Source organism: Geotrypetes seraphini, chromosome 4 (genome assembly GCF_902459505.1).
Source record: "Geotrypetes seraphini chromosome 4, aGeoSer1.1, whole genome shotgun sequence".
Classification (NCBI taxonomy): domain Eukaryota; kingdom Metazoa; phylum Chordata; class Amphibia; order Gymnophiona; family Dermophiidae; genus Geotrypetes; species Geotrypetes seraphini.
Window position 1 is genome coordinate 7,299,075 of NC_047087.1, and position 26,225 is coordinate 7,325,299.

The following is a 26,225-nucleotide window of genomic DNA, read 5'->3' on the forward strand; positions in this document are numbered from 1 at the left end:
CCACCCACAGCTTTGTACACACTGTGGCAGTGAGAAGGAGGGAGCCGGTCAGAAGATAACACCAGTGGTGACAATGAAAACACCGCATCGCACCGTGGGCCACATAAAACAGCCAGGCGGGCTGGATGAGTTTGACACCTGTGTCATAAAGCCTCATTCCACCAATGCCTAAGAGCCAACCTCATCAGTGATGTCATAATGGCTTCATTGTCCTATACTTGGCTAACATAAGAATTCACACTGTGCCCAATTCACTCTGTGCCCAACGGGACCCGTTTCGCCTTAGTAATGGCTTCTTCAGGGGTCTGAGGCTTCTATAAACACAGAGAATAATAATTTACTTCTACTTGCTAACATAAACATTTGCAAAACATTTTTAAAATTAGGTTTACTCACTGTGCTGTTCATACAGCGTCTTTGACAAAATGGCGTTAGCAAATGTAAGACACCATGCATGCGCTATAAAGATGCTTCAATTAAATAACATCTGTGAATCTTAAAGGGACATGTGTCAAATCAACATAATGTAACAGTTATTATAAGATCTAAAAGAAAGCACTCCAATCCATATAGCAATGTTACTTACCGTAACAGTTGTTATCCAGGGACAGCAGGCAGCTATTCTCACTAGTGGGTGATGTCATCCGACAGAGCCCCGATACGGACATCTTGAAAGCATGTCTTGCTTGAAGAAACTTAGAAGTTTCGAGATGCCCGCACCGCGCATGCGCCAGTGCCTTCCCACCCGATGTACCGGGCGTGTCTCCTCAGTTCAGGTAGCTAGCCTGAGAAGCCAACCCAGGGGAGGTGGGTGGGACGTGAGAATAGCTGCCTGCTGTCCCTGGATAACAACTGTTACGGTAAGTAACATTGCTTTATCCCAGGACAAGCAGGCAGGTATTCTCACTAGTGGGTGACCTCCAAGCTAACCCCAATGGGATGGTGGGAGAGTTGGCAACTTAAGAAAACAAATTTTGTAATACAGTTTGGCCAAACTGTCCATCCCGTCTGGAGAAAGTATCCAGACAATAATGAGAGGTGAAGGTATGAACCGAGGACCAAGTGGCAGCCTTACAAATCTCCTCAATCGGTGTCGATCTGAGGAAGGCTACAGAGGCTGCCATTGCTCTGACCTTGTGGGCTGTGACCTTACAGGGAAGGGATAATCCAGCCTGGGCATAGCAGGAAGAGATACAAGCCGCCATCCAGTTAGAGATGGTGCGCTTCGATACAGGTCGTCCCAACTTGCTTGGATCAAAGGAGACGAAAAGTTGAGGTGCAGTTCTGTGTGGCTTTGTGCGATCCAAGTAGAAAGCCAGAGCACGTTTACAGTCCAGAGTGTGCAAAGCAGATTCTCCAGGATGAGAATGAGGCTTTGGAAAAAACACTGGAAGCACGATGGATTGATTGATGTGAAATTCAGAGACCACTTTAGGTAAGAATTTTGGATGAGTACGGAGAACCACCTTGTCATGATGGAATACAGTGAAGGGTGGATCTGCCACTAGGGCCTGAAGCTCACTGACTCGGCGAGCTGACGTGAGGGCCACCAGGAAAACCACCTTCCAGGTGAGATACTTAAGAGGAGCCGTTTTGAGAGGTTCAAACGGAGGCTTCATAAGATGAGACAGGACAACATTGAGATCCCAAACCACAGGAGGAGGTTTGATAGGAGGATTGACATGAAAAAGTCCTTTCATAAATTTGGAAACCACAGGATGAGCAGACAAAGGTTTCCCCTGTAGAGGCTGATGGAAAGCCGCAATAGCACTCAGGTGGACTCGTATAGAAGTAGACTTGAGACCAGACTGGGACAGGTGTAGAAGATAGTCCAATACAGACGATAGAGAAGCTTTCTGAGGTTCTGTAGCATTGGAAATACACCAGGTCGAGAATCTCGTCCATTTTTGGGAATAGCATTGTCGAGTAGCAGGCTTCCTGGAAGCCTCCAAGACCTCCCTCACAGCCTGAGAGAACTGGTGAGGGGTTATGTTGAAAGGAACCAAGCTGTCAGGTGGAGAGACTGCAGGTTGGGATGAAGCAGTGAACCTTGATGTTGAGTAAGCAGTGAAGGAAACACTGGAAGAAGTATTGGTTCCCTGCTGCTGAGTTGAAGTAGAAGGGAGAACCAAGGTTGTCTGGGCCACCGAGGAACAATCAGGATCATGGTGGCACGGTCTGATCTTAACTTGACCAGAGTCTTCTGAATGAGAGGAAAGGGAGGAAACGCATAAAGGAAGCGATTCCCCCACTCCAGTAGAAAGGCGTCTGCCTCGAGGCGGAGAGGAGTGTAGATCCTGGAGCAAAACTGAGGCAGCTTGAAGTTGTGGGGGGCTGCAAAGAGGTCTATCTGAGGTGTCCCCCATTGTGCAAATATCTGATGAAGGGGTTTGGAATTGAGCGTCCATTCGTGAGGTTGGAGAAGACGGCTCAATTTGTCTGCCAAGACATTGTCCTTCCCCTGAATGTAGACAGCCCTGAGGAAGGTGTTGTGGCGGACCGCCCAATCCCAGACTCGAAGAGCTTCCTGGCAAAGGGAGGCCGAGCCCGTGCCTCCTTGCTTGTTTACATAATACATGGCGACCTGATTGTCGGTGCGAATTAGGACCACCATGTCGTGAAGGAGATGTTGAAAAGCCTGAAGAGCATTGAAGATGGCTCTGAGCTCCAGAAGATTGATTTGATGGAGTCGTTCCGCACTGGTCCAGAACCCCTGAGTGCGAAGACCATCCAGATGAGCTCCCCATGCATAGTTCGATGAATCGGTCGTGAGAACCTTCTGGTGGGGAGGAGAGTGAAACAGCAAACCTCTGGATAGATTCGAAGAGGTCATCCACCAAAGAAGAGACTGCCGTAGAGCAGGAGTGACTACAATGTGTCGGGACAATGGGTCGGAGACCTGAGTCCACTGAGATGCCAAGGTCCATTGAGGAATTCTGAGATGTAGTCTGGCAAAAGGCGTCACATGAACTGTGGATGCCATGTGACCCAAGAGGACCATCATGTGTCTCGCTGAGATGGACGGGCGAGAAGACACCGACTGGCAGAGTAGAAGAAGAGCATCCATGCGCTGAGGAGGGAGGAACGCTCGAAGTTGGATGGTATCCAGGACCGCCCCGATGAAGGGGAGAGTCTGGGTGGGCTGAAGATGTGACTTGGGAAAGTTGATCTCGAAGCCCAAGCTCTGCAGAAAACAAATCGTGGTCAAGGTCGCCAAAATGACCTCTGGGGCCGACGGGGCCTTGATGAGCCAGTCGTCGAGGTATGGAAACACCTGAAGACCCATGTTCCGGAGTGCAGCGGCCACCACCACCAGACACTTCGTGAAGACTCTGGGCGAAGAGGAAAGGCCAAATGGAAGCACTCGATACTGCAGATGTAGATGTCCCACCCGAAATCTGAGGAACTTGCGGGAGGCCGGATGAATCGGGATGTGAGTGTAGGCCTCCTTGAGGTCCAGAGAGCATAACCAATCGTTCTGCTCGAGTAGGGGGTAGAGAGAGGCAAGGGTCAGCATGCGGAACCGCTCCTTGACCAAAAACTTGTTGAGGACTCGAAGGTCCAAAATGGGACGCAGATCGCCCGTCTTCTTCGGAACCAAGAAATACCGGGAGTAGAACCCCCGGTTTTGCTGATCTACTGGCACCGGCTCGACGGCTCGAAGCCGAAGCAGAGCCTGCGCCTCCTGTAGAAGAAGAGCGGTCTGCATCGAGTTGGAAGGATACTCTCTTGGAGGGTGGTCCGGGGGGACCCGTTGGAAATGAAGAGAGTATCCCTCTCTTACGATGGTAAGGACCCAAAGGTCCGAGGTGATCGACTCCCATTGATGATAAAAATGGTGGAGTCGACCCCCGATGGGAAAAACAAGGGAAGACAGAACGTCGGTTATGCTCCCTGGAAGAGAGTCAAAAGGGCTGAGTGGCCTTGGGTGCAGCCGGCATCTGAGGCTTCTGCTGAGACTTCTGTGGAGGCTGCCTCTTCGCAGGCTGTCTCGCTAGGGGAGCCTGTCTTGGTTGATAACGCCTCTGGTAGATTTGAGGCGGTCTAGATGGACGAGACTGTTGAGGCTTAGGCTTAGGACGCAGAATGGATTGAAAAGACTTCTCGTGGTCCGAAAGCTTTTTAGTGACAGTCTCGATAGACTCATCGAATAGATCCGCTCCCGCACAAGGCACATTAGCCAATCTGTCTTGGAGGTTTGGATCCATATCAATAGTGCGAAGCCAGGCCAGGCGACGCATGGCGACTGAGCAGGCCGCAGCACGTGCCGAGAGCTCGAAGGCATCGTATGAGGATTGCATCAGCTGCAGCCGCAACTGGGACAGGGTTGCCACCACCTCCTCAAACTGGAAACGAGCTTCAGCATCGATGAAAGGGACGAACTTGCGGAGGACCGGCAAGAAGAAATCCAAATAAGAAGAGAAGAAGAAATTGTAATTGAGCACTCGAGTCGCCATCATCGAATTTTGGTAAACTCGTCTACCAAACTTGTCCATCGTTCTCCCCTCCCTGCCCGGAGGCACAGAAGCGTAGACCTGGGAAGGGTGAGAACGCTTGAGAGAAGACTCGACCAGCAGAGACTGATGAGAAAGTTGAGCTCCCTCAAACCCCTTGTGGTGAACGATGCGGTATCGAGCATCCAGCTTGCTGGGAACCGCAGGGATAGAATACGGTGTCTCAAAACAGCGCATGAAAGTCTGGTCCAGCAATTTATGCAAAGGAAGCCGAAGAGTCTCCGCCGGAGGGTGAGGCAAATGCATCGTATCCAAATACTCTTTAGAATATTTAGATCCAGTATCCAAAGTCACATCTAAGTCATCCGCCATCTGTCGGAGAAAAGATGAGAAAGACAATTGGTCCGCCAAGGCCGGCCGCCGAGACGGACTAGACGAAGTGGAAGCCTCCGGGTCTAGGGAGAGCTGAGACCGGCATGGAGAATAAGAGGTAGATGGTTCCTCATACTCTGGTCCCTCCGGTTGGGAAACATCGGACGATGAGTATCCCAAACGTTGCATCTTTTTCTGTGGGGACACTTCCGAATGACGTGAGGAGTGTCGAGATGAATGACGAGAACGATGCCCCTCCCGGTGCCGGGATGGGGAGCGAGAACTTCTGTGCATCGCACGATCCCCCGAAGCCTCTAAGGAATGGATGGGGCTCGAAGCGGTGGATCGCAGAGGTGGCAAGGACGCGGACTCACGCAGCGCCACCCAAGTCTGGTATGGAGTGCGGAAGAACTCTTCCTGCGATGCAGTATGCCCAGGACTCCGAATATCAGGGACCGTCCCAGCGCCCTGTTGCCTTGGAGGAGTAATGGGCTCTAAAGGTGGCATATCAGGAAGGGAAGCCCTCCTGGAGGCATCCGCCGCCCTCCGCCGATCCCCCTCGTCGAGCAGCGAGATCGAACGGCGAGGGGGAGGGGGAGGGGGCGGACCGCCCTCAGGGACCGGTGCTCGGACTTCACCCTGAATGTTGGCGATAAGCCGGGGTCCCATAGTTTGCATAAGCTCGACAAACTGAGCTTCCAGCAGGGATCGAAGCGAAGCCGATATGGAGGGATCCGCACCGAAAGGGGGTCCTCCTGCACGGTCTTCGCGCTCCTTCGCGGCCAAGTGCTTCTGCTTAGTAGCTTTGGGCACCTTGATGACCACGGGAGGGACAGTGGAAGGCGGTACCTGAACCGAAGAGACAGAGGCAGGCGCCGCAGCGGAACTGGAAGCCGCAGCTGGTGTAAACGATGCTGGCTTCACGATGCCGGATGCGGAAGTCGTCGATGCAGGTTTCGAGCGAATCGGTGAAACCTCAGCAGATGTAGAAGCAGACAGATCCTTGGCAGTCTCCATCTTGAACATCGACTCCCAAAGTAAGCAACGCCGCTTAAACGAGCGCGCAGTGAGCGTGGAACAAGGCCTGCACGATTTCGGAACGTGGTCCGGACCAAGACGCTGAAGGCAGCGTCGATGCGGGTCCGTCAACGAAATCGCACGCTGGCACTTGCTGCACTTTTTAAAACCGGTGATTGGCCGTGACATAGGCCGGAAAATCGACGCTGCAATGTCGAAAGAGGTAGGCCGCAGCCACGAGGCCGGGCCGGCCGAACCGCCGGAAGAAATAATTTTGAACTTTTTTTTTTATTTTTTTTAAATAAAGTAAAATAAAGTGAATTCAAAGAAATAAACCAAAACGCGGGTCAAAGAAGGCAAAGAAAAACTGAAATTCAGTCAGCGCAGATTGAAGATAACTTCTCAGCTCCGCGGAAAGAAAAGAACTGAGGAGACACGCCCGGTACATCGGGCGGGAAGGCACTGGCGCATGCGCGGTGCGGGCATCTCGAAACTTCTAAGCTTCTTCAAGCAAGACATGCTTTCAAGATGTCCGTATCGGGGCTCTGTTGGATGACATCACCCACTAGTGAGAATACCTGCCTGCTTGTCCTGGGATAATTGCATTTAGGCCTCCCGGTTTTAACGATCCTAAGTGAAAAATCCAGCGGGACTCTTTTTGTAATAAATTTCTCTGTCTATCACCGCCGCATGAGTTTGGAATTACACGATCTATTGCAAAACATTTGAGTTCCCTAAAGCTGTGTTGTAACTGATTGCAATGTTCTACTATGGGTGCTGTACTTCTCATGCATTTTTTTTTTTTTTTTTTTAAAGTTCTTTATTCATTTTAAATTTCTTACATCAAGTGATAAATATATAATACATATAATTTTCAATATACACTTGAATATCCATCAATATATATTTTAATACAAACATATATAAAAACCCCTTTTGCAATAAATTATATATCATCTGTTATTATAATATTGTACCCACCCTAACCCCTATTATATGATCTATCATTGTGCTATGATATCTGATCTTTAGAAAAAAGAGCCAATGGTCCCCAGATTTTATTAAATTTTTTAATATAACCATGTTGTAACGCTATTGCTTTTTCCATCTTATATATATGGCAAATAGAATTCCACCAAAAAGTGAAATTTAATTTTGTATGATCTTTCCAGTTTTGAGTAATTTGTTGTATGGCGACCCCTGTTAATATCAATAAAAGTTTATTATTATTTGCTGATATTGGACTCTGTGTTCTCATTGCTGTTCCAAATAAAATTGTGTCATATGTAAGTCCAACATGATTTTCTAATAATATATTAATTTGGGGCCAAATTGTTTTCCAAAAGGCATTTATACAGGGACAAAAATAGATTAAATGATCTAATGTCCCAATTTCTACCTTACAATGCCAGCATCTATTAGATTTAGAACTATCTATTTTTTGTAACCGAGTAGGGGTCCATAAAACTCTATGTAATAAAAATAACCATGTTTGACTCATAGATGCTGACATTGTAGTATGTATTCTCCAGGACCAAAATTTTTGCCATTGAGTTGCAGAAATTGTCTGTCCTATCTCAATACTCCAAATGTCCCTAAGTCCTGTTCTTTTTTTTTTATTTAAAAATCCATATAATAATTTATACCATTTTGCGGCTTGGTGTCCCAAAAAATCTGCCTGAAAGCAAAGGATTTGCAAACTATATTGAGTATTAAGATTTTTCCATTCAGGGAACCCTTCCTGGATGGCTTGCTTCAATTGCATCCATTTAAAATATTGTGTTATGTTCAATCCAAATTTCTGTTGCAATTGTGAAAAACTAAGCATGGATCCATTTACTATAACATCATTTAAAGACCGTATACCTGCAATTATCCATTGCTTCCATATTATTTTGAATCCACCAATTTTGATCCTGGAGTTTACCCAAATGGATTGATGTAACGATTTAGTTATTGGATCTGTTGTAATATTACTAATAAATCTTATTGTTTTCCATGTATCTAATAAAATTCTGTGATCTTTATATCTCTTGGGCATTGTTATACTTATAAGATGTTCCGGATATAATGGAAACAGGAGTCGCCATTCTAAATATAACCAGTCTGGTACATTCTCCATGAGGTCTGGGAGGATCCAATACATACCCTGTCTTAAAATATAGGCTTGATGATACCTATAAAAATTTGGAAAATTTACCCCTCCCTCTCTAATTGTTTTTTGTAATGTTGCTAAAGCGATTCTTGGCCTTTTCCCAAACCAAACAAATTTTGTAAGTATTTTATTTAATTTTTTATAAAATGACCCCTGAAAAAATATCGGAATCATACTCATTTGATAACAAACCACAGGTAAGATCATCATTTTTATTGTTTGAACTCTTCCCCACCATGAAAGATGTAAAGGATTCCATTGCTCGCACATTTCTGTTATTTTTTTTAATAAAATTTTTTCATTTTCTGTTACTGTATCATCAATTGTATTTTTAATAACAATTCCTAAATATTTTATTCCTTCCTCTTTCCATTGGAATGAATATGAATCAAATAATCCTTTGGTACAATGGACATTAATTGGAAGAACTTCAGATTTTTCCCAATTTATTTTGTATCCAGAAAATTTACCAAATTTATCTAATAAATTTAATAAACATGGAATGGTATCTTCCGGTTTCCTCAAATATAAAAGAATATCATCTGCATATGCAGATAATTTATATTCCCAATTTGAAAATGTGATCCCCTTTATTCCCTTAGTTTGATTTATTGCAATTAATAAGGGTTCAAGAACAATATCAAAAAGTAAGGGAGATAAAGGACAACCTTGTCTAACCCCCCGTAACAAGTTAAATCTTTCTGAAATGTTATTATTTATATTTAATCTTGCTCCAGGAGAGCTATACAATGTTTGAATCATTTTAATAAAAAAGGGACCTATTCCAAACCATTTTAAAGCTTGATACATAAATTTCCACTCCACTCTATCAAATGCTTTCTCTGCATCTAACGATATTAAGAAAGCTGGTTCATTCATAGTTTTCGCTAAGTTTAAAGAATGAAGTGCCAGTCTGGTATTATGTGAGGAATGTCTTTTAGCAACGAATCCTGTTTGGTGTACATCTATAATACTTTTTATTATATAATATATTATAATATAATATAATATAATATAATATAATAATAATATTTCAATACACAGGTCATTTTGTCTTCTTCCATAATTTGTTCATTCCTTGTACATTTGTTTAAAAGCCAATCCCTATGATAATATTTTGCCCTTTTATACGCTCTTTTTAGGATATTGTTAGGATATCCTCGACACTCAAGCTTTTGCATTAACGTTTTAGATCGCTGGTTGAATCTTTTAATAGTAGAGCAATTTCTTTTTAGGCGCAAAAATTGTGAGAATGGCAAGTTCTTCTTTAAATTTACTGGATGACAACTGTGGTAAGACAGAAATGAATTTCTGTCTGTTTCTTTTATGAAAACATCAAATTCAAAAAATCCATCTTTTTGGATAATCATCACATCTAAATAATTTAGACTTTGCTGAGAATATTGAATCGTGAAAAAAATGTTAGAATCACAGCTGTTCAACCAGGAAAGAAACAGTAAAAGTTCTCTTTCATCACCTGTCCACAACATCAAAACATCATCTATATATCTAAACCAACTATGTATTTTAGATGAAAAAGGCGAGTGGTCAATCCATGTAGATTCAAAGTCTGCCATATAAACATAGAAACATAGAAAAAGACGGCAGAAAAGGGCTATAGCCCACCAAGTCTGCCCACTCCAAATACCCGCCCTCTGAAGGTTGGCCACCGATGGTGCAAAGATAGAACCCATAGCTACTCCTACTTTTTGTTTAAAGATTTCTTTGTTGAACATGAAAAAATTATCTTTCATCGCTATTCTTGATAAATGTAGGAGAAATTCTGAAGGAATCATGTGAGGTCTACTCCTCATATCAAAAGTTTTCTTAATTACATTCAAGGCATCTTCCTGGGGTATCGATGTATTGAAATACTCAGTGTATGGCAACAGCATCGCCAACATCCTGAAGAATAATTGGAAAATTATGAGAACCAACTCCACTTTTCAAAAGACTGATTTACGCATTGCCTTTGCCCGAGACAAAAATCTTAAAGAAATACTTTCACCAGCAAATTTTCAAAAAGTAAAATCAAGAGATGAAAATTTGTTACCAAAAGGTTTTTATAAATGTGGCAAATGCAGCGTTTGTGAGAATATGATTCAACTGAAGGAATTCACTAGCCCAAAAGATGAGAAAGTTTATTCTATAAATCATTTTCTTACCTGTTCCTCAGACTATATAGTCTATGTTATCATGTGTCCATGCAAAAAATGGTATGTTGGAAAATCTATCAGATCGTTAAAGACGAGAATTATTGAACATAAATCCAACATTAAATGCATGAGAAGTACAGCACCCATAGTAGAACATTGCAATCAGTTACAACACAGCTTTAGGGAACTCAAATGTTTTGCAATAGATCGTGTAATTCCAAACTCACGCGGCGGTGATAGACAGAGAAATTTATTACAAAAAGAGTCCCGCTGGATTTTTCACTTAGGATCGTTAAAACCGGGAGGCCTAAATGCAAATATGGATTGGAGTGCTTTCTTTTAGATCTTATAATAACTGTTACATTATGTTGATTTGACACATGTCCCTTTAAGATTCACAGATGTTATTTAATTGAAACATCTTTATAGCGCATGCATGGCGTCTTACATTTGCTAACGCCATTTTGTCAAAGACGCTGTATGAACAGCACAGTGAGTAAACCTAATTTTAAAAATGTTTTGCAAATGTTTATGTTAGCAAGTAGAAGTAAATTATTATTCTCTGTGTTTATAGAAGCCTCAGACCCGTGAAGAAGCCCTTACTAAGGCGAAACGGGTCCCGTTGGGCACAGTGTGAATTTGGCATGACACAAAAGCCACCACGTAAAGATAAGTGCTTTATTTAAAGTTGATTATATTTACACTTTATAGCAATAAAAAACAAGTGGAGCTCAATGATTGATACTCATACCTATAAAAGCCGTTTGAACAATCGTATATGATTTGACGGTGTAGGTATCTGAGAACTCCACGGGTATAAACATTTGATACATCAGTCTATATTTTTTGTCTGTTTCCAGATTTATGAGACTGAGAGCCATTATATTTTGATTGAGTGCTAACATAAGAATTGCCATACTGGGACAGATCGAAGGTCCATCAAGCCCAGTATCCTGTTTCCAACAGTGGCCAACCTAGATCCCAAATAGTAAGAGAGATTTTATACTGCTTATCCTAAGAATAAGATGCATACTAAGTAAACTAAACTTACTTATTTTTCGCTCCATAAGATGCACTTTTTTCCACCCAAAAGTGGGTGGAAATCTCGGTGCGTCTTATGTAGCGAAGATACAAAATTTGTACTCTCCCTAGCATTGTAAAACACCCTCCTGCCGCCGCTGCACTTTTTCAAAACACCCCACTCTCTGCCGTTGCCGTTACCTTTTATAAATAGCATGGTGGTCCAGCGGTATCCCTCCCTTGCTAGATGCTCTCGTACTCAGGTCAGGAGCATAGGTGTCAGGAGCAAGCTTTACGCGCTCCCGTTTGGGCCCACTGCTACTTTCTGAATGGCTGGCATCAGTTCTCGTGGGACTCGCGAGAACTGATGCCAACCATTCAGAAAATAGCGCGGGGCCAGGCAGGAACGCAGAAAGCTCACACCTCACTTCTGCGCTACTGACCTGTGTGCCGCTGAGTACGAGAGCTGTCTAGTGAGGGATATAAAAAAAGGTACGGGGGGTATGATTTAAAAGGTATGGATTTAAAAAAAAAAAAAAAGGTACGGGGGTATGTGGAGGGATGATTTTAGGTACTGGGGGGTACATGGGGGGGTATGATTTAAGGTACTGGAGTGTATGTGGGAGGTATGGGGCCTGCCTGACTGCCTGCCCTGTCCCGGCCTACCACTAGACCACCAGAAGGGGGACAGGGTACAGAGCCTGGCAGGGAGGGGGAACAGGGTGCAGAGCCTAGCAAGGAGTGTGGGGTAGGTTGCAGAGCCTGGCAGGGAGAATTTGGTTCAGAAAGTTTTTTTCTTGTTTTTCCTCCTCTAAATCTATGGTCAGGTATGTCTTATGGAACAAAAAATAAAGTACTTAAAAGTCAAATTATAAAACCATGTTTCCAATTTCATTTTAAAAGATGAATAAGTTTGAAATTGTTGCAAGTCACTGTAAAAACTCACATACTGATGCATATTGATACCACCCAGGGCTGTAAGAAGGCCTTTTTATGGAAGAACTGAATTCTTGTCGATTCATAATACATTGATAAAAAAACTTTTTAAAAATAAAGGGGATTCCCAATCATAAAACATTAATATCAAACATATTGCTTAGGTGCCCTTTTCTAAACTGTGCTAGTAAATGGATTAGCGTGTCCTTGTGGGGGACTTTCCCATGCGCTAAGTCAATTTCTTTTTTCTATTATTAAATCAGGAACCATTGATGCCTCCTTTTTAGGACGTACTGAGGGTCCCCTTCCTCCCCCATAATAAATACCACTCACTGAACACATGCAAATGGCAGAACTAACATAGAACGTCTTGTGTTGGTCCATTTTTCCTGCATTAAGCCCCCTAAATTGGTCTCCAATGCAAGACCATTAAAAGACAGCTAATGCGATTGTAAGACTTTTTTGTATTCAGCAAAAGACTGAAATTTTTTAAGCTGATACTTCGGAAAACTGCAGTATAGAAACATGACAGAAGATAAAGGCCAAATGGCCCACCCAGTCTGCCCATCCGCAGTAACCATTATCTCTTTCTCTCTCCAAAAGACCCACGTGCCTATCCCAGGCCCTCTCGAATTCAGACACAGTCTGTCTCCACCACCTCTTCCAGGAGACTGTTCCACGCATCTACCAACCTTTCTGTAAAAAAGTATTTACTGTATTTTTCGCTCCATAAGATGCACTTTTTGGTGCGTCTTATGGAACGAAGGTCCAATTTTGAACCCTTCCCGGCCGCCGCACCGTGAGCAAAGCACAGCCCGGCCCCGCTCCCACCAGGCGGGACATGGCGCTGCCGGTTAGAGAGACCACCCACATCACCCCCAGCATTCCATGACGTGTATGTATTGCCTGGGCTCAACTGGCACATTGAGTCACGCAGCACTACAGTGTCACACGCTGTTAAAGTGAAATTCTGGCCTGGGCAGCTGTAAAAGGCAGACATGTAACGAAGCACTCTTATGCTTCATGGGGGATCCGATCTGGGAAGGGAGGAAGAGAATTGGCTTGGGGGTAATAATGATGATGAGGTAAGGAAAGGGGGAGAGGAATAAGATGGAGAAAAAGGAAAAAGCAATGAAGTAGGGGAAAGGAAAAACCAGGATAAAGGGTCAGATAAGGAGAAATGAGGAAGGGATGAGAAATTAGATAGTGAAGCTGAAGGAAAAGGCAGAAATGGAACTAGGAGACAGCAATGGAAAAACTAGAAGGAGGGGGAAAAACTGAATAGGATAGTGGAAGGAAGATGGTCTGGTAAGAATATTAAAAGAATGGAGACAGGCAACAGGAAATGCATTTTTAGAAGGAGAAAAGAATGTAATTGCAGAGAGGTGGGAGGAGAAGAAAGAATGGAAACTAAGAGTTGAACCCGGAAAGAGAGACAAGAATGAAATAAAAAATAAAAAGATCAATTAAAGGGCTGCTGCTGGATAAGGTGAGCAGTGATGGAGGACACAGGGGAGGTAAAAGGAAGGGAGAAAGGGTGGTGGTGGTGGACAGCCAAGGAAAAAAAAAAAGAAAGACAGAAATACAGAAAGCGGCTAAGGAGAGAGAAAAAGAAATAAAGCCACACACACACACATATTCATGAAATATAAAAAAATCCAAGAAGAGGAGAGCAGAAAGGACTACAGGGTGAAACTGAAAGAAGCCAAGAGAGAGATATGTTTGGCGAAGGCACAGGCGGAAGAACAAATGGCTAAAAATGTAAAAAAGGGAGATAAAAATTTTTTCAGATATATTAGTGAAAGGAGGAAGATAAAAAATGGAATTGCTCGGCTAAAAGATGCTGGGAACAAATATGTGGAGAGTGATGAGGAGAAAGCAAATGTGCTAAACAAATACTTCTGTTCTGTGTTCACAGAAGAAAATCCTGGAGGAGGACCGAGATTGTCTGGCAAAATTACACGAGAAAATGGAGTAGATTCTGCGCCGTTCACGGAGGAGGGTGTTTATGAGCAACTTGAAAAACTGAAGGTAGACAAAGCGATGGGACCAGATGGGATCCATCCCAGGATACTAAGGGAGCTCAGAGAGGTTCTGGCAAGTCCTATTAAAGACTTGTTCAACAAATCTCTGGAGACGGGAGTGATTCCTGGGGATTGGAGGAGAGCGGATGTGGTCCCTATTCATAAAAGTGGTCACAGGGATGAAGCAGGAAACTACAGGCCGGTGAGCCTCACTTCAGTTGTTGGAAAAATAATGGAAGTGTTGCTGAAAGAAAGGATAGTGTACTTCCTTGAATCTAATGGGTTACAGGATCCAAGGCAACATGGCTTTACAAAAGGTAAATCGTGCCAAACGAACCTGATTGAATTTTTTGATTGGGTGACCAGAGAGCTGGATCGAGGACATATGCTAGATGTAATTTACTTGGATTTCAGCAAAGCCTTTGATACAGTTCCTCATAGGAGGCTGTTGAACAAACTTGAAGAGCTGAAGTTAGGACCCAAAGTGGTGAACTGGGTCGGAAACTGGCTGTCGGACAGACGCCAGAGGGTGGTGGTTAATGGAAGTCGCTCAAAGGAAGGAAAGGTGACTAGTGGAGTCCCTCAGGGTTCGGTGCTGGGGCCAATCCTGTTCAATATGTATGTGAGTGACATTGCTGAAGGGTTAGAAGGAAAAGTGTGCCTTTTTGCAGATGATACCAAGATTTGTAACAGAGTAGACACCGAAGAGGGAGTGGAAAATATGAAAAAGGATCTGCAAAAGTTAGAGGAATGGTCTAATGACTGGCAACTAAAATTCAATGCAAAGAAATGCAGAGTAATGCATTTGGGGATTAATAATAGGAAGGAACCGTATATGCTGGGAGGAGAGAAGCTGATATGCACGGACGGGGAGAGGGACCTTGGGGTGATAGTGTCCGAAGATCTAAAGGCGAAAAAACAGTGTGACAAGGCAGTGGCTGCTGCCAGAAGGATGCTGGGCTGTATAAAGAGAGGCGTGGTCAGTAGAAGGAAGAAGGTGTTGATGCCCCTGTACAAGTCATTGGTGAGGCCCCACTTGGAGTATTGTGTTCAGTTTTGGAGACCGTATCTGGCGAAAGACGTAAGAAGACTTGAGGCGGTCCAGAGGAGGGCGACGAAAATGATAGGAGGCTTGCGCCTGAAGACGTATGAGGAGAGACTGGAAGCCCTGAATATGTATACCCTAGAGGAAAGGAGAGACAGGGGAGATATGATTCAGATGTTCAAATACTTGAAGGGTATTAACGTAGAACAAAATATTTTCCAGAGAAAGGAAAATGGTAAAACCAGAGGACATAATTTGAGGTTGAGGGGTGGTAGATTCAGGGGCAATGTTAGGAAATTCTACTTTACGGAGAGGGTGGTGGATGCCTGGAATGCGCTCCCGAGAGAGGTGGTGGAGAGTAAAACTGTGACTGAGTTCAAAGAAGCGTGGGATAAACACAGAAGATTTAGAATCGGAAAATAATATTAAATATTGAACTAGGCCAGTTACTGGGCAGACTTGCACGGTCTGTGTCTGTGTATGGCCGATTGGTGAAGGATGGGCAGGGGAGGGCTTCAATGGCTGGGAGAGTGTAGATGGGCTGGAGTAAGTCTTAACAGAGATTTTGGCAGTTGGAACCCAAGCACAGTACCGGGTAGAGCTTTGGATTCTTGCCCAGAAATAGCTAAGAAGAAAAAAATTTAAATTGAATCAGGTTGGGCAGACTGGATGGACCATTCGGGTCTTTATCTGCCGTCATCTACTATGTTACTATGTTATATATTCTAGCACCTGTTAATGTAACGGGCTATAAGACTAGTTATTTAATAACAGGGATATTCAGATAGATTCTTCAAATACCAGAAACTAGCCTTATAAGGCTAAAAAAAACACAAAACAAAAAAATCCCCTCCCCCATATGTGTTTACCTTGAATGTTTCTTTGCTTTTAAAAATTGTAGTTCTTCCCTTTCTTTCCGTTTGTTTCTTGTAAGTCAGTGTCAATATTAGTATTGTTTATATGTTTTCTTTGTAAATTACTATTTTAATATTTGTAATGTAAATCGCTTAGAAATTATATAAGCGTTTAATCAAATTTTTAATAAAACTTGGAAACTTGCTTAGCCATTAAAGTTAAGCTCTGGAGCCAAAAGGAGCCTCTGGTCCCCCCAGCAAGCAGCCTCTGGGTGGGCAGGAGAGAAGGAATCGCACCCCCAAGCACCGATGGGAGCTGAGAGTTCTCCTACTGCACTGGAACTGCAGCTAGGGTTACCAGATGTCTGGGTTTTGAAAAGCTTCTGAGTGTCTGACTGTGACCTGGGTCTCTATCATCTCTGACATCATCTGCTCTCCGCAGGTGTGCTTAGGAAGTGGATTTCTTTTTTTTTTTAAGCTTAAGCAGCTTTATTATCAGTCCAGGGAATAAAATTAAATCAGACAGCATCAGATTTTATTTTTTTAAATCAATGCCTGGGAGTTGCAGGGGAAGAAACATCCAAACTGGGTGTATGGATAAATGAGGGGCAGTAGCATAGGAACCCATGTTCTTCAGCAGGGTCCGGTGGAGCCAAGCCAAATGTCCTCACCCAGTGGACACCAAAAGATAGACTGGGGAGGGAGCAGAGCGAAACTCTGTTCTCGACTAGGTCCAGTCGTTAGATCAGGTAACCTGAAAGCGGGCATTAGACACAACCTCACTGTACGGCTTCAGCCAGCAGAGTGGGGAGCCAGGCCAGAGACCAGGAGCGTCAGCCTAAATGACATACCATCTACTAGAGGTAGAGAAAAATACTGGAACTTTCCCAGAGCACCAGCAGGTTGTACTGGTGAGTTCACTAGAAAACCCTAGCTTGTTCTCTACCTCTATCTGCTGGTAGGAAGGGATAACCTCATTTAGAAAATTGTACAATTCTGCAGACCACATCTTAAAAATATAAAAAGTATGGCGTCAGTCCAGAGGACGGCTACAAAAATGGTGTGTGGTCTTTATGATAAGGCGTATAGGGACAGACTTAAAGATCTCAATCTGTATACTTTGGAGGAAAGGCGGGAGAGGGGAGATATGATAGGGCACGTCATCCCATACACCACTCTTGTTTCACATGTTGTCAAAGAGCGCAATTTCACCACTGTGGAAAATGTGCAGCTTGCGATGTTATGCAAGAGGGTATGGCTGCACAATCCCAGGCAGAAGAGCGGTGAAATTGTGCTCTTTGACAACATGTGAAACAAGAGGAGCAGTGTATGGGATGACGTGCCCTTGCGGGTTAACTTACTTTGGTCACACTGCCAGATGTTTCAAGACTCGGTTATTTGAACACCGATCCAATATTGGCCACAAAAAAGAAGTTGACATCTTGACCCGCCATTGTGCAAAAGAACGGCACAATTTTGATGATTTTGTGTGTTTTGTGTTGGAACACATTCCTGTTACCCCACGGAGGGGCAATGTGAAGAGGCTTTTGTACCAGCATGAACAGCGCTGGATTTTCTTTTTGGACACTATATGGCCCAATGGCCTTAATCAGCGGGTGAAGTTGGTGGCATTTTTTGGATGAGTGGCAGTTTGAAGAGTGGATGGCAGTTGTGTGGATGAATGGCAGCCGGTTTTTGGGCTGCTATGATGACGTCGCAACCCGGAAGTGCCACCGGAAGTCGGATCTTGCAGTTCTTTTTAGCAATGGGCGTTTCTTGTGCCTGTGTGCACGGAAGAGGAGCAAAGTTTTTCAGCTGACATATTCCCTGATGAAGCCTTTGAGAGGCGAAACAAGGCACTTGTTGGAGGATTGGGCATGGATTCTGGACTGTACATCTGACTGGTGCCTTGGCGTTTCCATCGACAGTCTGGCCAGACATTCTCTATTTATACAGCACGGCGTTTCAGACCATGGTCCCAAGCTAAACATCTTTTGATTTTGCTTTTCCTGTGCAGTGATGGGTATATTACCCTTTTGATAATCACATTTCAGTGGTTACATTACATTACATTAGGGACTTCTATTCCGCCTATACCTTGCAGTTCAAGGCGGATTACAAAAGAGCTAACTGGACATTTCCAGTGAAGTTACAACAGTTTTGGGGTTTTTTTTTTTTTTTTTGGTTACAAGGGAGGAGAGGTACCTGGATTAATTCTGGAAGAACTTGCAAATTGGATATTAAATTGAGGCTTTTTCTCCACTTTGTTGCGAAATGGTTATCGAGGGTGTGTAGCTCATCTCTGGCGAGTAATATTTTGTAGATTAATTTTTGGGATTTTTTTCCTATTACTCTTAGTTTTTTCTCTTGAGAGATGTTTAAATACCTACGTAATATAAATTTGCCTGAGTCGAGTCTCTTTCATTTGAAAGGAAACTCTGCAATGAGAGGGCATTGGATGAAGTTAAGAGGTGAGAGGCTCCGGAGTAATCTAAGGACATACTTTTTTACAGAAAGGGTGGTAGATGCGTGGAACAGTCTCCCGGTACAGGTGGTGGAGACAGACTGTGTTTGAATTCAAGAAAGCCTGGGATAATCACAAGCCTGGGATAGTCACATGGGATCTGTTATACAGAGGGAAAGATAATGGTTACTATGGATGGGTCATTTGGCCTTTATCTGCCATCATGTTTCTATAACACCCACATGTCAGAATGGTTCAACCTTAGATGACAAGGAAGGAGAAATTAGGTTCTTACCTGCTAATTTACTTTCTTTTAGCTTCTCCAGACCAGTAGAGGTTAACTTTACGATTGGGTATATATCTAATCATGACCAGCAGGTGGAGACTGAAAACAAAACTTTGGGACAGTATATCCTAGCCCCTCCTCTCTATTTCCCTCAGTCTGCCGAATAGCCAAGCAGAACCAAGAACTGGAAAACAACAGAGAGAAAAAACAATACTCCGAAAGGAGTAACAAATAACATACCCAAAAATGCTGTTGGAAAATGCAGAGGAGAAATTCCCGAAGGAAGAAGGTCCCCACAGCTCGCCAGCTAAGCCAGCCGAGCCACAGCCGCTGTTCTTTAATTCTCCCCGGCCCTAGAAAAATACTAGAACCCGCAGCAAAAACCAAAAACTGCCCGCGCAACAGCCCCAACAACAACAACAACAGACAGGGTGGGGACCTCTACTGGTCTGGAGAAGCTAAAAGAAAGTAAATTAGCAGGTAAGAACCTAATTTCTCCTTCTTTAGCACTCTCCAGACCAGTAGAGGTTAACTTTACGATTGGGACGTACCAAAGCAGTCCCTCTCACGGGCGGGACCCCCGAAGGGCCGATACCAGAACACGCTCACCGAACACCGCGTCCCGACGCGCCTGAACATCTACCCGATAATGCCGAACAAATGAATGCAAGGAGGACCAAACCGCAGCCTTACAAATATCCACCGGAGGCACGAGCGACGACTCAGCCCAAGAAGCCGCCTGACCCCTAGTGGAATGAGCCTTGAGAAACTCCGGAACCGGCTTCTGACTCAGAAGATAAGCGGAAGCAATCATCTCCTTGATCCAACGCGCAATAGTAGCCTTAGAAGCGCCAGCCCCCCGACGAGGACCCGCCAGAAGCACAAAGAGATGATCGGAGCTCCGAAAATCCCGGGTCCGCTGCACATAAGCATGGAGGACCCGACCGACATCCAACTTGCGCAGCTGTTGTTGCTCAGAAGAACCCTCCCGACTACCCAAGACCGGGAGGACCACCGATTGATTGACATGAAAAGGAGAAACTACCTTCGGCAGAAAGGAAGGAACAGGCCGCAAAACAACCCGCTCCTTCGAAAACTCCAAGAAGGGAGCCCTACAAGAGAAAGCCTGTAGCTCAGACACCCGTCTAGCAGAAGTAATGGCCACCAAAAAGACCGACTTCAGCGTAAGGTCCTTCAACGAACAGCCATCCAACGGCTCGAAAGGAGGGCGCACTAGAACAGAGAGAACCAGATTGAGATCCCAAGAGGGAATCGAGGGCCTTATGGGAGGCCTGATCAACTTGGCCGCCCTAAGAAAGCGAATCACATCAGGAATGGCTGACCAACGCTGACCTGTCACCAGCCCCCGAAAAGCCGACAGGGCCGCCAGATGAACCCGAAGAGAAGACCAGGCCAGGCCCCTATCCAGGCCATCCTGCAAAAACTCTAGAATGTTAGGCAGAGAAGCGCGAAAGGAGACCACTCCCCGCGCTCGGCACCATTCCTCAAAAAGACGCCAAACCCGTACATAAGCCCGAGAGGTAGAAAGCCTCCGGGACCCCAAAAGTGTAGAGATCGCCTTGTCGGAATATCCCTTCTTACTCAGGCGGCCCCTTTCAAGAGCCAAGCCGTAAGACAAAAGGGAGACGGGTCGAACATGGGAATGGGACCCTGCGTCAGAAGATCGCACTCGAGAGGCAGAGGAAGAGGATCCGCCACCAGATGCCTCACCAGATCCGCATACCACGGACGACGAGGCCAATCCGGAGCCACCAAGACCACCAGCCCCGGATGGCGAACAATGCGAAGCAGTACTCTGCCCACTAATGGCCAAGGAGGGAACACATACAACAGCCCCTCCGTTGGCCACGGTTGGACCAGAGCATCCAGACCCTCGGCCAGACCGTCCCTGCGACGACTGAAGAAGCGGGGTACTTTGGCGTTGCCACTTGTAGCCATCAGATCCATCAGGGGCTGCCCCCAAGCACGCACTAGCAACTGAAACGCCTCGGCGCCGAGACACCACTCTCCCGGATCCAAGAAGTGACGACTGAGGAAGTCCGCCTGAACGTTTTCTACCCCGGCAATGTGAGAGGCCGAGAGGTCCAGAAGATGCGACTCCGCCCAAACCATGAGCCGAGCCGCCTCCTGCGCCACCAGAGTGCTCTTGGTGCCCCCCTGACGATTGACATAAGCCACCGCCGTGGCATTGTCCGACAGGACTCTGACCGACTTGCCCAACAAAAGGGAGTGGAAAGCCAACAGCGCCAGCCGGACCGCCCTGGTCTCCAACACGTTGATCGACCAGGAGGCCTCCTCCGTGGACCAGGTTCCCTGAGCTGAGTGACCCAGACACTGGGCCCCCCAACCCAGGAGACTCGCATCCGTAAGGAGCACCGTCCACTGCGGAAGATCCAGACCCACCCCCTGAACTAGGTGAGGGGTCCGGAGCCACCAACGCAGACTGCAGCGCGCCAAGCCTCGCAGGGGAACCGGAACATCCATCCCGTGCCTCTGGGGAGACCACCTCCGGAGCAGAGCATACTGGAGAGGACGCATGTGGGCTCGCGCCCACCTCACCACGTCCAGGGACGCCGCCATCGACCCCAGGACCTGGAGGAAATCTCGCGCCCGAGGACACCGGGACGCCAAAAGCAGGCGAATCTGAGACTGCAATTTGCTCACCCGGGCCTCTGGGAGGAAGACCCTCCCCAAGGAGGTGTCGAACAGCACCCCGAGGTACTCCAGACGCTGAGCCGGAACCAACCGACTCTTGGAAAGGTTGACCACCCAGCCCAGCGACCGGAGAAACTCCACCACCCGAGCCGTAACCCGGGAGCTTTCCTGCAACGACTTGGCCCGAATTAACCAGTCGTCCAGGTAAGGGTGTACCAGGATGCCCTCCGACCGCAAGGCTGCCGCGACGACCACCATCACCTTGGTGAACGTCCGGGGAGCCGTGGCCAGCCCAAAGGGAAGCGCACAGAACTGATAGTGCCGACCCAAGATCGCAAAGCGCAGGAAACGCTGATGAGAGGTCCGAATAGGAACATGCAAGTAGGCCTCCGTCAGATCGAGAGAAGTGAGAAACTCCCCCGGCTGAACCGCCAGAATGACCGACCGCAGCGTTTCCATACGGAAAGAGGGAACCTTGAGAGCCCTGTTGACCCCTTTCAAATCGAGGATGGGCCGAAAAGTCCCCTCCTTCTTGGGCACCACAAAGTAAATGGAGTACCTGCCCGTGCCCCACTCCAGGGGGGGCACTGGAACTACTGCCCTGAGATCTAGCAAGCGCTGAAGGGTCTGGCGAAACGCCAGCGTCTTCCCAGGAGTCTGACACGGAGAAGCGAGGAAAAAATCCGGCAGAGAGCGGGCGAACTCCAGGGCATAACCGTCCCGCACCACCTCCAGGACCCACTGATCGGACGTGATCTCGGCCCATTTGGGAAAAAAGTCGCGCAGCCGGGCCCCCACCGGAACCAAGGGGGGCGCCGGCAAGGCGTCATTGTGCAGGACGGGAAGCGGGGGAACCGGCGGAGGGATTCCCTGCCCCCCGACGGGCCCCCCGAAAGGGCTGCATGCGCTGGAAGAACCGACCCCGGGAAAACCCCGGAGACTGGAAAGAAGCAGCCCCACGCCCAGGGCGATACTTGCGAAATTCCCGCAAACGCCCCCGGGCCGCACCACCCCGAGACGCCGGGCGGGCACGGTCCTCCGGCAAACGGGGAACTTTCGAGTCCGACAGAGTCTGAATCAACTTATCCAAGTCCTCTCCAAATAAAAACGACCCCCGAAAGGGAAATTTAGTAAGCTTAGCTTTGGACGCAGCATCCGCCGCCCAAGCGCGCAGCCACAACACACGCCTTGCGGCCACGCCAAAAGCCATGGACTTAGCCGAGATCCGCACCAAGTCATACAGAGCATCCGAGAGGAATGAGGCAGCCATCTCAATCTTCGCTACCTCCTGATCCACCAGAGACCAGTCGTCAGACTCTCGATCCAAGACCCGCTCCGCCCACCGAAACACGGCGCGAGCGACCAGTCCCCCACAAATAGCCGCCTGGACCCCAAAGGCAGAGACTTGAAAATTTTGCTTAAGGATGGTCTCCAATTTGCGCTCCTCAGAGTCCCGCAAGGCAGAACCGCCCTCAACAGGCACGGTATGCCGCTTGGAAATAGCCGAGACCACCGCATCCACGACTGGCGAAGCTAACGTAGCCCGTTCCCCTTCAGGAATGGGATACAGGCGAGCCATGCTGCGCGCCAGCCGAAACGGCGTCTCCGGCGTTTTCCACTGCTCAAGAATAATATCCCGAATATCCTGATGCATAGGAAAAGAGCGGGAAACGGAACGGATCCCTCGTAACAGAGGGTCCCCCACACGCGGAGTCTCCGGCGGCGCGTTCTCAAAACGCAAAGCCGAAGAAACCTGTTGAATAAGGTCAGGCAGCTCATCTCTCTGAAAAAGGCGCACCACGGACGCCTCGTCACTGGAGAACGGGAAACCCGACAACCCGCCGCCAGCTTCCGTCCCCTCCAGAGGGTCCTGGAATTCCTCAGAAGGGTCCAGGTCCTCCTCCAGACCGACACGTTCCTCCGACCACAAATCCTCGTCCCACGACACCCGCGGACGCTTGGACAAGAGAGGCGGCGGAGGGGACGTCACATCAGACGAGAGAGGCAAAGCCGCAGGGAGCGCGGAGGAAACCCCACCCCCCGAGACCCCCTGGGCGCAACCGGGACCCCCAGCCGCCTGAAAATAGGCTTTGCATAATGAAAAGAAAAAATCAGGGGAAAAACCCCCCGAGGGTCCCAAGGGACTCCCTGCCACAGCAGGGGACCCAGCAGAAACCTGCCCCTGCTTAGCCAAAACAGGGGGAAGGTCACCTGAGGTGGAAGACAAAATGGAGGGGCCAGACAGAGAAGATGGCGGTTTTCCCGCCAAAAAAGCTCCCTCCATAGCCTGAAGCGGCTGAGAAACCTGAATAGTCTCAGCCGCTAAAGCAGGCAAGCCGGCATCAGCTGTCAAAAAATCAGCTGAGAGGGAAACCTTCGGGGAATCCCTCCGTGGGCGGTTGTGGAAGACCGGGCTTCCCCACTGCTCCAAGCCGACTCGCGAGGCACCATCGGCGGGGAGCTCTGGGCGCCTGCAGCCGCTGCCGACGGAGCTCCACCACCTCACCGACCCAAACCGCCGAGTTCAGGCCGGCCGCGAATGCCTCGCGGCTGGACTAAAATTGTGGCCTACTCCCCCGGAGAAGGGCACAATTGCTCCATACGCGACCTAGGTATAAAAAAGTGCTGGTTACATGAAAAAATACAGTAAAATACAGTTTTCTTAAAGGGAAACAACCCTTCAGACCAGCACTACCTCAGGATTTTTTTATTTATTTTTTTTTTTTTTACAGAACAGACTCCACAGGCTCTCGAAGCAATATGCCTTGCTTGATTTAGGGGGCAAGGCTTACTGCTGAGGCTCCTCTAAAAAAATGTGGGGAGGTGGAGGAAGTGGGGGGAGGGACCCCGCTCGTGACCCGCCGGGTTTAACACCCCCGAGGTCGGACGAACCCCCAAACAGAGTCCGTCCAAGCTCCGTCCGGCTAAAAACAGGGACAATAAACCTCTAAACAAATTCCAACAGCCCTACCAAGGGAGATGGGTACAGATCACTCAACACCTGCTGGAGACTGAAAGAAGACTGAGGGAAATAGAGAGGAGGGGCTAGGATATACTGTCCCAAAGTTTTGTTTTCAGTCTCCACCTGCTGGTCATGATTAGATATATACCCAATCGTAAAGTTAACCTCTACTGGTCTGGAGAGTGCTAAAGAATGAAGGCTTTAAAAGGTACCAGGGGGGTGGAAGAGTGGAGCTGAAAGACCCAATCACCTGTGGGGGAGAGAGAGATACTGGGCAGGGGGTAGGGTTGTCATACCCACCCAAAATTGAATATCTGGCTACACCCCTGATTACAATATAATCTTGAAAGAACAAATTCACTATAATTAGAAAACTAGTCCATGGAGAAAGAGCAAAGTATTATTAAAGAAAGCCACAGTTCATGCAGACTAGCACAAATTGATTCTGGTAAACTATGTTAGTGTCTATTAACCTTCCAGCTTTTCTGCCTCTCGCCCCCTGTAGAACTTACTTGGGCACACCGTCATAATCTCCACCAAATCCAACGGCTTCATGGCCTGCGATCTTCTTAATATGGTCAAAGTGATCTGCAGAAGTGAATCCCAAAAATAACAATATTCTGTCATACCGAGTTACTGGAAGGCACAGAAAAACTTCCATTACAACCCAACAAGTGTTTGCATTGCTGACCTGCTACTTGAGTCAGGTTAGCCTTTGAATTGCAGGACACATAATCGTTATAGAAGTTCACCATCACCAGACCACGTTTTTCCTTCTGTAGGAAGAAGAAAACAGATGTAAAGACACTCCAGAAAGTTCACTCGACTTTTTCCCTAAGTGCTGGCACTAACATTTCACTGTATGCTACCAGTTCTCAGCATGAATATTGATACACATCCCTCTCCCAAATGGTTCCGACTGTTACTGATTACTGGTGGTGACAAACCAGAAATTTGATGGCCAAAGTGCCAGGCTTGGCTCTAAGAGTTTTTCAACAAGTCTTTTTATAGCCCTTCAACTTGCTGGTGGCTATGTTCACAACTTTTTTTTGCTCTGCTTCCTCTTATGGCCTTGGTCTTCAATCTCAAACCCTAATGAATATGCATGTGAGCAGTGGCATAGCGAAGGAGGGTGACACCTGGCATCGTCACGCCATGCGTCCCCCTACTGTTTCTCGCTGCTCAAGCACCTCAATGCACTGGTTCCCTTCTGATGTCATGTCCTGGTCCCATGACCAGGACGTGATGTCAGAGGAGAGCTGAGGCCAGTGTGAGCAGGAAGAAGCTGCTTGCATTGGCAAACATTTCAAGAGGTACGCAGGGGAGCAGAGAGGAGGAGAGGCCAAGATGGAACCCAGGGCAGTCCATCCCCACCCCCCTTACTATAAGTGGAGTGGAAAGGGTAGATGTTGACTCGCTTGTTTACTCTTTCCAAAAATACTAGGACTAGGGGGCATGCGATGAAGGTACTAAGTTGTAGATTTAAAACAAACTGGAGAAAATATTTCTTCACACAACATGTAATTAAACTCTGGAATTTGTTGCTGGAGAATGTGGTGAAATCAGTTAGCTTAGCGGGATTTTAAAAAAGGTACTTGGGATCTGGGTTGGCTACTGTTGGAAATAGGATACTGGGCTTTATGGATCTTCAGTCTGTCCCAGTATGGCCATTCTTATGTTCTTACGAGAGATATCTGTAAGGACTGTCTCTAGGGTTTGTGTACAGAGTTGCATACATCTAGTGGAGCTCTAAAAGTGATAAGTAGTAGCAGCAACAATGTACACACACAGACATTAGAACATA

At 46.7% G+C, this 26,225-nt stretch overlaps 1 protein-coding gene across 1 annotated transcript in view; it reads right to left on the reverse strand.

Moving 5' to 3' along the window:
• The window catches only part of DPEP1 (dipeptidase 1), a 62,838-nt gene that overhangs the window by 4,721 nt on the left and 31,892 nt on the right, over positions 1-26,225 (reverse strand). The window contains exons 7-8 of the mRNA XM_033943738.1: positions 25,113-25,197; positions 24,934-25,009 (exon numbers count right to left, since the gene is read on the reverse strand). Of these exons, the coding sequence (XP_033799629.1) occupies positions 24,934-25,009; positions 25,113-25,197 (161 nt within the window). The remainder of the gene's footprint in view (positions 1-24,933; positions 25,010-25,112; positions 25,198-26,225) is intronic.